Below are 13,248 nucleotides of genomic sequence, written 5' to 3'. Positions count from 1 at the left end.
CTACACAGCGTCACCTTTAGCAGGACTGCTCTCTCTACCGGCAGTGTCTGATCTGCTAGACAGCGTCACCTTTAGCAGGACTGCTCTCTCTACCGGCAGTGTCTGATCTGCTAGACAGCGTCACCTTTAGCAGGACTGCTCTCTCTACAGGCAGTGTCTGATCTGCTAGACAGCGTCACCTTTAGCAGGACTGCTCTCTCTACCGGCAGTGTCTGATCTGCTACACAGCGTCACCTTTAGCAGGACTGCTCTCTCTACCGGCAGTGTCTGATCTGCTACACAGCGTCACCTTTAGCAGGACTGCTCTCTCTACCGGCAGTGTCTGATCTGCTAGACAGCGTCACCTTTAGCAGGACTGCTCTCTCTACCGGCAGTGTCTGATCTGCTAGACAGCGTCACCTTTAGCAGGACTGATCTCTCTACCGGCAGTGTCTGATCTGCTACACAGCGTCACCTTTAGCAGGACTGCTCTCTCTACAGGCAGTGTCTGATCTGCTAGACAGCGTCACCTTTAGCAGGCAGTGTCTGATCTGCTAGACAGCGTCACCTTTAGCAGGACTGCTCTCTCTACCGGCAGTGTCTGATCTGCTACACAGCGTCACCTTTAGCAGGACTGCTCTCTCTACCGGCAGTGTCTGATCTGCTAGACAGCGTCACCTTTAGCAGGACTGCTCTCTCTACCGGCAGTGTCTGATCTGCTAGACAGCGTCACCTTTAGCAGGACTGATCTCTCTACCGGCAGTGTCTGATCTGCTACACAGCGTCACCTTTAGCAGGACTGCTCTCTCTACAGGCAGTGTCTGATCTGCTAGACAGCGTCACCTTTAGCAGGCAGTGTCTGATCTGCTACACAGCGTCACCTTTAGCAGGACTGCTCTCTCTACCGGCAGTATCTGATCTGCTACACAGCGTCACCTTTAGCAGGACTGCTCTCTCTACCGGCAGTGTCTGATCTGCTAGACAGCGTCACCTTTAGCAGGACTGCTCTCTCTACCGGCAGTGTCTGATCTGCTAGACAGCGTCACCTTTAGCAGGACTGCTCTCTCTACCGGCAGTGTCTGATCTGCTAGACAGCGTCACCTTTAGCAGGACTGCTCTCTCTACCGGCAGTGTCTGATCTGCTACACAGCGTCACCTTTAGCAGGACTGCTCTCTCTACCGGCAGTGTCTGATCTGCTAGACAGCGTCACCTTTAGCAGGACTGCTCTCTCTACCGGCAGTGTCTGATCTGCTAGACAGCGTCACCTTTAGCAGGACTGATCTCTCTACCGGCAGTGTCTGATCTGCTACACAGCGTCACCTTTAGCAGGACTGCTCTCTCTACAGGCAGTGTCTGATCTGCTAGACAGCGTCACCTTTAGCAGGCAGTGTCTGATCTGCTACACAGCGTCACCTTTAGCAGGACTGCTCTCTCTACCGGCAGTATCTGATCTGCTACACAGCGTCACCTTTAGCAGGACTGCTCTCTCTACCGGCAGTGTCTGATCTGCTAGACAGCGTCACCTTTAGCAGGACTGCTCTCTCTACAGGCAGTGTCTGATCTGCTAGACAGCGTCACCTTTAGCAGGACTGATCTCTCTACCGGCAGTGTCTGATCTGCTACACAGCGTCACCTTTAGCAGGACTGCTCTCTCTACAGGCAGTGTCTGATCTGCTAGACAGCGTCACCTTTAGCAGGCAGTGTCTGATCTGCTAGACAGCGTCACCTTTAGCAGGACTGCTCTCTCTACCGGCAGTATCTGATCTGCTAGACAGCGTCACCTTTAGCAGGACTGCTCTCTCTACAGGCAGTGTCTGATCTGCTAGACAGCGTCACCTTTAGCAGGACTGCTCTCTCTACCGGCAGTGTCTGATCTGCTGCACAGCGTCACCTTTAGCAGGACTGCTCTCTCTACCGGCAGTGTCTGATCTGCTAGACAGCGTCACCTTTAGCAGGACTGCTCTCTCTACCGGCAGTGTCTGATCTGCTAGACAGCGTCACCTTTAGCAGGACTGCTCTCTCTACCGGCAGTGTCTGATCTGCTAGACAGCGTCACCTTTAGCAGGACTGATCTCTCTACCGGCAGTGTCTGATCTGCTACACAGCGTCACCTTTAGCAGGACTGATCTCTCTACCGGCAGTGTCTGATCTGCTACACAGCGTCACCTTTAGCAGGACTGCTCTCTCTACCGGCATGTTTACTCTTATTCCATTAGGAATGATGCTCATGGTCCCTCTGGTGGACGTGGCCCTGCACTGCAGCCCACTCTGCTCATATGGCTGTGTGTGTGGGTGGTGGTCCGCTAAGAGCATGTAAATCCCCCAAAGCTCTTTTCCAGTCAGGTCCATTTTCTCTTTGACTGTTAGTGATCTGGGTCAGCGGCCTGAAAGTGGGACAGGGGCGTGAGCATTAATGGGAGCAGTAAATGACCCTGTGTGTGTGTGTGTGTGTGTGTGTGTGTGTGTGTGTGTGTTAGGTGTTGGTGATGGAGCTGCAGAGACACGCTCTCTTTAGGAAACTGGACATTCCTGACCACGTGCATTACACACTGGCCTTCATCATCCTCATAGTCGGGACACTGGGAGTTGCTGGAAACACACTGGTCATTTTTGCTTTCTGCAGGTCAGTCTGAGGGTGGGGAGGTGGGGTGTGGTCTTTCACCAGTGTAATACAGTCTACACATCCCAACATCCAATCAATCAATCAATCAATCAATCAGTGTGTTTCTTATTTGGTCTGGTTTAAAAGCTCTGAGCTCATCATTCTTGTGTTTTTCAGCAATAAGAAGTTGCGTACGTCTCCCAATGTCTTCATTGTTAACCTGGCGGTGAGCGACCTGCTGATGGCGCTAACACAGTCTCCGGTGTTCTTCATCAACTGCCTGCACACACAGTGGATGATGGGGGAGCTGGGTAACACACTGCTCGCTTCTTCTGGATTGTGTTGTGTTCTAAGCTGATGTCAGGTGACAGAGTACAGACTCAAAGTCTTGCAGAAATCGGGTCCTCCAGGACTGTAGTTGGACCCAGGTGGTGGAGTAAACCCACCCTGGGGGTCCGACCACTCCCTAGAGACTCTTTCTTCGGACAGTAGCTTGGCCAGCGAAATGGGCAATAAAGCACTTTTGAGCCACGAGCCACCAGGACAGCTCAGCCACACACGTTCTCCGGTGTCTAGAACTGTACCTGAGGGGGAGAACCTTTCTTAGAGAAGGAACCCCTAGACGAGGTGCCCAACTGGTCTGAGATCTGAGAACAGTTTCAGCATCATCAAAGCATTGAGTGAGCCCGTTCTGCCCCGGGCATCCTGGAAGAGCTGACACAGGTGGTGTCTCTAACTGTAGGGGTCAGGCGTTCTCTTGGTGGTGCAGGCCGTAGGAGAACAGTGCTAATAGGATCTGCTTGCGTTTCCAGGCTGTGAGATCTACGCGTTCTGCGGAGCTCTGTTCGGGATCAGCTCCATGATAACCCTGCTGGCCATCTCCGTGGACCGTTACCTGGTCATCACCCGGCCACTGCAGGCCATGCAGTGGAACTCCAAATGCAGAACCTGCTTCATCATCAGCCTTGTCTGGCTCTACTCGCTGGCCTGGAGCCTTGCTCCTCTGATTGGCTGGAGTAAGTCTCAGTTTATTTAAATATTCAAATATTGAAATTCACACATGCTCAACATTGATGTAATGGAGCTATAAGGTAGGGGTTTCTGATAAAGTGGCCAGTGAGTGGAGGCACGGGGAGCGTATGCTTGGTTTCTGCATGTGTCTGGACGTTGCTGCAGGTTCGTATGTGCCGGAGGGGCTGATGACCTCATGTACTTGGGATTACGTGTCCCCGTCTCCTGGGAGCCGGAGCTACACACTGGCACTCTGCTGCTGCGTGTTCTTCATTCCACTGGGGATCGTCCTGTACTGCTACATCTGCATGTTCCTGTCTGTACGGAGAGCCAGCAGGTCCCCCCCCCCCCACACACACACACACACACACACACACTTAGGTATGCAGTGTCTACAGTGCATGATCTCATGTGTGTGTGTGTGTGTGTGTGTTCAGGGATGTGTCCAGACTGGGCTCTCAGGTCAGGACGCAGAACATGTCCCGTCCACAGCACAGTGTCCGCACTGAGTGGAAGCTGGCTAAGATCGCTGCTGTGGTCATCGCTGTGTATGTCCTGTCCTGGGCTCCATACGCCTGTGTGACCCTCATCGCTTGGGCTGGGTGAGAGATTAAAGAGAGACTTCAGATTAAACCCCACCAATTAGCACTGGCGCTACGAGGCTAATGTAGCTCACAGGAAATGGACACTGATACCAAATCAGTCAGCACATGCAAAACAATGTATGTGTCAAATTACTGTGACCCCTAAATGACCAGCCAACGGTCCAGTGAATCTCTTTTGTCCACAGGTATGCACACCTGCTTAACCCATACTCGAAAACTGTACCAGCCGTCATTGCCAAAGCCTCCGCCATCTACAACCCCTTCATATACGCCATCATACACTCCAAATACAGGTACACACACCTTCACTACACGCTCCAAATACAGTACACACACCTTCACTACACGCTCCAAATACAGTACACACACCTTCACTACACGCTCCAAATACAGTACACACACCTTTACTACACGCTCCAAATACAGTACACACACCTTTACTACACGCTCCAAATACAGTACACACACACCTTCACTACACGCTCCAAATACAGTACACACACCTTCACTACACGCTCCAAATACAGTACACACACCTTCACTACACGCTCCAAATACAGTACACACACCTTCACTACACGCTCCAAATACAGTCAACACACACCTTCACTACACGCTCCAAATACAGTACACACACCTTTACTACACGCTCCAAATACAGTACACACACCTTTACTACACGCTCCAAATACAGTACACACACCTTCACTACACGCTCCAAATACAGTACACACACCTTTACTACACGCTCCAAATACAGTACACACACCTTCACTACACGCTCCAAATACAGTACACACACCTTCACTACACGCTCCAAATACAGTACACACACCTTCACTACACGCTCCAAATACAGTCAACACACACCTTCACTACACGCTCCAAATACAGTACACACACCTTCACTACACGCTCCAAATACAGTACACACACCTTCACTACACGCTCCAAATACAGTACACACACCTTCACTACACGCTCCAAATACAGTACACACACCTTCACTACACGCTCCAAATACAGTACACACACCTTCACTACACGCTCCAAATACAGTACACACACCTTCACTACACACTCCAAATACAGTACACACACACCTTCACTACACGCTCCAAATACAGTACACACACCTTCACTACACGCTCCAAATACAGTACACACACCTTCACTACACGCTCCAAATACAGGTACACACACCTTCACTACACGCTCCAAATACAGGTACACACACCTTCACTACACGCTCCAAATACAGTACACACACCTTCACTACACGCTCCAAATACAGTACACACACCTTCACTACACGCTCCAAATACAGGTACACACACCTTCACTACACGCTCCAAATACAGTACACACACCTTCACTACACGCTCCAAATACAGGTACACACACCTTCACTACACGCTCCAAATACAGTACACACACACCTTTACTACACGCTCCAAATACAGTACACACACCTTCACTACACGCTCCAAATACAGTACACACACCTTCACTACACGCTCCAAATACAGTACACACACCTTTACTACACGCTCCAAATACAGTCAACACACCTTTACTACACGCTCCAAATACAGTACACACACCTTTACTACATGCTCCAAATACAGTACACACACCTTTACTACACGCTCCAAATACAGTACACACACCTTCACTACACGCTCCAAATACAGTACACACACCTTCACTACACGCTCCAAATACAGTCAACACACACCTTCACTACACGCTCCAAATACAGTACACACACCTTTACTACACGCTCCAAATACAGTACACACACCTTCACTACACGCTCCAAATACAGTACACACACCTTCACTACACGCTCCAAATACAGTCAACACACACCTTCACTACACGCTCCAAATACAGTACAGACACCTTCACTATACGCTCCAAATACAGTCAACACACACCTTCACTACACGCTCCAAATACAGTACACACACCTTTACTACACGCTCCAAATACAGTACACACACCTTCACTACACGCTCCAAATACAGTACACACACCTTCACTACACGCTCCAAATACAGTCAACACACACCTTCACTACACGCTCCAAATACAGTACACACACCTTCACTACACGCTCCAAATACAGTACACACACCTTCACTACACGCTCCAAATACAGTACACACACCTTTACTACACGCTCCAAATACAGTACACACACCTTCACTACACGCTCCAAATACAGTACACACACCTTCACTACACGCTCCAAATACAGTACACACACCTTTACTACACGCTCCAAATACAGTACACACACCTTTACTACACGCTCCAAATACAGTACACACACCTTCACTACACGCTCCAAATACAGTACACACACCTTCACTACACGCTCCAAATACAGTACACACACCTTTACTACACGCTCCAAATACAGTACACACACCTTCACTACACGCTCCAAATACAGTACACACACCTTCACTACACGCTCCAAATACAGTACACACACCTTCACTACACGCTCCAAATACAGGTACACACACCTTTACTACACGCTCCAAATACAGTACACACACCTTCACTACACGCTCCAAATACAGTACACACACCTTCACTACACGCTCCAAATACAGTACACACACCTTCACTACACGCTCCAAATACAGTACACACACCTTCACTACACGCTCCAAATACAGGTACACACACCTTCACTACACGCTCCAAATACAGTACACACACCTTCACTACACGCTCCAAATACAGTCAACACACACCTTCACTACACGCTCCAAATACAGTACACACACCTTCACTACACGCTCCAAATACAGTACACACACACCTTCACTACACGCTCCAAATACAGTACACACACCTTCACTACACGCTCCAAATACAGTACACACACCTTTACTACACGCTCCAAATACAGTACACACACCTTTACTACACGCTCCAAATACAGTACACACACCTTCACTACACGCTCCAAATACAGTACACACACCTTTACTACACGCTCCAAATACAGTACACACACCTTCACTACACGCTCCAAATACAGTACACACACCTTTACTACACGCTCCAAATACAGTACACACACCTTTACTACACGCTCCAAATACAGGTACACACACCTTCACTACACGCTCCAAATACAGGTACACACACCTTCACTACACGCTCCAAATACAGTACACACACCTTCACTACACGCTCCAAATACAGTACACACACCTTCATTACACGCTCCAAATACAGTACACACACACCTTCACTACACGCTCCAAATACAGTACACACACACCTTCACTACACGCTCCAAATACAGTACACACACCTTCACTACACGCTCCAAATACAGTACACACACCTTCACTACACGCTCCAAATACAGTACACACACCTTCACTACACGCTCCAAATACAGTCAACACACACCTTCACTACACGCTCCAAATACAGGTACACACACCTTTACTACACGCTCCAAATACAGTACACACACCTTCACTACACGCTCCAAATACAGTACACACACCTTCACTACACGCTCCAAATACAGTCAACACACCTTTACTACACGCTCCAAATACAGTACACACACCTTTACTACACGCTCCAAATACAGTACACACACCTTCACTACACGCTCCAAATACAGGTACACACACCTTCACTACACGCTCCAAATACAGTACACACACCTTCACTACACGCTCCAAATACAGTCAACACACACCTTCACTACACGCTCCAAATACAGTCAACACACACCTTCACTACACGCTCCAAATACAGTACACACACCTTCACTACACGCTCCAAATACAGTACACACACCTTTACTACACGCTCCAAATACAGTACACACACCTTCACTACACGCTCCAAATACAGTACACACACCTTTACTACACGCTCCAAATACAGTCAACACACCTTTACTACACGCTCCAAATACAGTACACACACCTTTACTACACGCTCCAAATACAGTACACACACCTTTACTACACGCTCCAAATACAGTACACACACCTTCACTACACGCTCCAAATACAGTACACACACACCTTCACTACACGCTCCAAATACAGTACACACACCTTCACTACACGCTCCAAATACAGTACACACACCTTTACTACACGCTCCAAATACAGTACACACACCTTCACTACACGCTCCAAATACAGTCAACACACCTTTACTACACGCTCCAAATACAGTACACACACCTTTACTACACGCTCCAAATACAGTACACACACCTTCACTACATGCTCCAAATACAGTACACACACACCTTCTCTACACGCTCCAAATACAGTACACACACCTTCACTACACGCTCCAAATACAGTACACACACCTTCACTACACGCTCCAAATACAGTCAACACACACCTTCACTACACGCTCCAAATACAGTACACACACCTTCACTACACGCTCCAAATACAGTACACACACCTTCACTACACGCTCCAAATACAGTAAACACACACCTTCACTACACGCTCCAAATACAGTAAACACACACCTTCACTACACGCTCCAAATACAGTAAACACACACCTTCACTACACGCTCCAAATACAGTACACACACCTTCACTACACGCTCCAAATACAGTACACACACCTTCACTACACGCTCCAAATACAGTACACACACCTTCACTACACGCTCCAAATACAGTCAACACACCTTTACTACACGCTCCAAATACAGTACACACACCTTTACTACACGCTCCAAATACAGTACACACACCTTTACTACACGCTCCAAATACAGTACACACACCTTCACTACACGCTCCAAATACAGTACACACACCTTCACTACACGCTCCAAATACAGTCAACACACCTTTACTACACGCTCCAAATACAGTACACACACCTTTACTACACGCTCCAAATACAGTACACACACCTTTACTACACGCTGCAAATACAGTACACACACCTTCACTACACGCTCCAAATACAGTACACACACCTTTACTACACGCTCCAAATACAGTACACACACCTTCACTACACGCTCCAAATACAGTACACACACCTTCACTACACGCTCCAAATACAGGTACACACACCTTCACTACACGCTCCAAATACAGTACACACACCTTTACTACACGCTCCAAATACAGTCAACACACACCTTCACTACACGCTCCAAATACAGTACACACACCTTCACTACACGCTCCAAATACAGTCAACACATCTTCACTACACGCTCCAAATACAGTACACACACACCTTCACTACACGCTCCAAATACAGGTAAACACACCTTCACTACACGCTCCAAATACAGTACACACACACCTTCACTACACGCTCCAAATACAGTAAACACACACCTTCACTACACGCTCCAAATACAGTACACACACCTTCACTACACGCTCCAAATACAGGTACACACACCTTCACTACACGCTCCAAATACAGTACACACACCTTCACTACATGCTCCAAATACAGTACACACACCTTCACTACACGCTCCAAATACAGTACACACACCTTCACTACACGCTCCAAATACAGTACACACACCTTCACTACACGCTCCAAATACAGTACACACACACCTTCACTACACGCTCCAAATACAGTACACACACCTTCACTACACGCTCCAAATACAGTACACACACCTTCACTACACGCTCCAAATACAGTACACACACCTTCACTACACGCTCCAAATACAGTACACACACCTTCACTACACGCTCCAAATACAGTACACACACCTTCACTACACGCTCCAAATACAGTACACACACCTTCACTACACGCTCCAAATACAGTACACACACCTTCACTACACGCTCCAAATACAGTACACACACCTTTACTACACGCTCCAAATACAGTACACACACCTTCACTACACGCTCCAAATACAGTACACACACCTTCACTACACGCTCCAAATACAGTCAACACACACCTTCACTACACGCTCCAAATACAGTACACACACCTTTACTACACGCTCCAAATACAGTACACACACCTTTACTACACGCTCCAAATACAGTACACACACCTTCACTACACGCTCCAAATACAGTACACACACCTTCACTACACGCTCCAAATACAGTACACACACCTTCACTACACGCTCCAAATACAGTCAACACACACCTTCACTACACGCTCCAAATACAGTACACACACCTTCACTACACGCTCCAAATACAGTACACACACCTTCACTACACGCTCCAAATACAGTACACACACCTTTACTACACGCTCCAAATACAGTACACACACCTTCACTACACGCTCCAAATACAGTACACACACCTTCACTACACGCTCCAAATACAGTCAACACACACCTTCACTACACGCTCCAAATACAGTACACACACCTTCACTACACGCTCCAAATACAGGTACACACACCTTCACTACACGCTCCAAATACAGTACACACACCTTCACTACACGCTCCAAATACAGTACACACACCTTCACTACACGCTCCAAATACAGGTACACACACCTTCACTACACGCTCCAAATACAGTACACACACCTTCACTACACGCTCCAAATACAGTACACACACCTTCACTACACGCTCCAAATACAGGTACACACACCTTCACTACACGCTCCAAATACAGTACACACACACCTTTACTACACGCTCCAAATACAGTACACACACCTTCACTACACGCTCCAAATACAGTACACACACCTTCACTACACGCTCCAAATACAGTACACACACCTTTACTACACGCTCCAAATACAGTCAACACACCTTTACTACACGCTCCAAATACAGTACACACACCTTTACTACACGCTCCAAATACAGTACACACACCTTTACTACACGCTCCAAATACAGTACACACACCTTCACTACACGCTCCAAATACAGTACACACACCTTCACTACACGCTCCAAATACAGTCAACACACACCTTCACTACACGCTCCAAATACAGTACACACACCTTTACTACACGCTCCAAATACAGTACACACACCTTCACTACACGCTCCAAATACAGTACACACACCTTCACTACACGCTCCAAATACAGTCAACACACACCTTTACTACACGCTCCAAATACAGTACACACACCTTCACTACACGCTCCAAATACAGTACACACACCTTTACTACACGCTCCAAATACAGTACACACACCTTTACTACACGCTCCAAATACAGGTACACACACCTTCACTACACGCTCCAAATACAGGTACACACACCTTCACTACACGCTCCAAATACAGTACACACACCTTCACTACACGCTCCAAATACAGTACACACACCTTCATTACACGCTCCAAATACAGTACACACACACCTTCACTACACGCTCCAAATACAGTACACACACACCTTCACTACACGCTCCAAATACAGTACACACACCTTCACTACACGCTCCAAATACAGTACACACACCTTCACTACACGCTCCAAATACAGTACACACACCTTCACTACACGCTCCAAATACAGGTACACACACCTTTACTACACGCTCCAAATACAGTACACACACCTTCACTACACGCTCCAAATACAGTACACACACCTTCACTACACGCTCCAAATACAGTCCACACACCTTTACTACACGCTCCAAATACAGTACACACACCTTTACTACACGCTCCAAATACAGTACACACACCTTCACTACACGCTCCAAATACAGGTACACACACCTTCACTACACGCTCCAAATACAGTACACACACCTTCACTACACGCTCCAAATACAGTCAACACACACCTTCACTACACGCTCCAAATACAGTACACACACCTTCACTACACGCTCCAAATACAGTACACACACCTTTACTACACGCTCCAAATACAGTACACACACCTTCACTACACGCTCCAAATACAGTACACACACCTTTACTACACGCTCCAAATACAGTCAACACACCTTTACTACACGCTCCAAATACAGTACACACACCTTTACTACACGCTCCAAATACAGTACACACACCTTTACTACACGCTCCAAATACAGTACACACACCTTCACTACACGCTCCAAATACAGTACACACACACCTTCACTACACGCTCCAAATACAGTACACACACACCTTCACTACACGCTCCAAATACAGTACACACACCTTTACTACACGCTCCAAATACAGTACACACACCTTCACTACACGCTCCAAATACAGTCAACACACCTTTACTACACGCTCCAAATACAGTACACACACCTTTACTACACGCTCCAAATACAGTACACACACCTTCACTACACGCTCCAAATACAGTACACACACACCTTCTCTACACGCTCCAAATACAGTACACACACCTTCACTACACGCTCCAAATACAGTACACACACCTTCACTACACGCTCCAAATACAGTCAACACACACCTTCACTACACGCTCCAAATACAGTACACACACCTTCACTACACGCTCCAAATACAGTACACACACCTTCACTACACGCTCCAAATACAGTAAACACACACCTTCACTACACGCTCCAAATACAGTAAACACACACCTTCACTACACGCTCCAAATACAGTACACACACCTTCACTACACGCTCCAAATACAGTACACACACCTTCACTACACGCTCCAAATACAGTACACACACCTTCACTACACGCTCCAAATACAGTACACACACCTTCACTACACGCTCCAAATACAGTCAACACACCTTTACTACACGCTCCAAATACAGTACACACACCTTTACTACACGCTCCAAATACAGTACACACACCTTTACTACACGCTCCAAATACAGTACACACACCTTCACTACACGCTCCAAATACAGTACACACACCTTCACTACACGCTCCAAATACAGTCAACACACCTTTACTACACGCTCCAAATACAGTACACACACCTTTACTACACGCTCCAAATACAGTACACACACCTTTACTACACGCTGCAAATACAGTACACACACCTTCACTACACGCTCCAAATACAGTACACA

The 13,248-nt window shown here is 47.3% G+C and overlaps 1 protein-coding gene across 1 annotated transcript in view; it reads left to right on the top strand.

Moving 5' to 3' along the window:
• The first annotated feature begins 2,466 nt into the window (after positions 1-2,466).
• Positions 2,467-13,248, top strand: part of opn4xb (opsin 4xb) — a 14,831-nt gene continuing 4,049 nt past the window's right edge. Inside the window, exons 1-6 of the mRNA XM_072671930.1 lie at positions 2,467-2,603; positions 2,760-2,893; positions 3,395-3,598; positions 3,759-3,930; positions 4,031-4,195; positions 4,384-4,491. Of these exons, the coding sequence (XP_072528031.1) occupies positions 2,467-2,603; positions 2,760-2,893; positions 3,395-3,598; positions 3,759-3,930; positions 4,031-4,195; positions 4,384-4,491 (920 nt within the window). The remainder of the gene's footprint in view (positions 2,604-2,759; positions 2,894-3,394; positions 3,599-3,758; positions 3,931-4,030; positions 4,196-4,383; positions 4,492-13,248) is intronic.

This window comes from Salminus brasiliensis (genome assembly GCF_030463535.1).
Source record: "Salminus brasiliensis chromosome 20 unlocalized genomic scaffold, fSalBra1.hap2 SUPER_20_unloc_4, whole genome shotgun sequence".
Lineage (NCBI taxonomy): Eukaryota > Metazoa > Chordata > Actinopteri > Characiformes > Bryconidae > Salminus > Salminus brasiliensis.
This window is presented reverse-complemented; position numbering and strand designations above follow the sequence as displayed.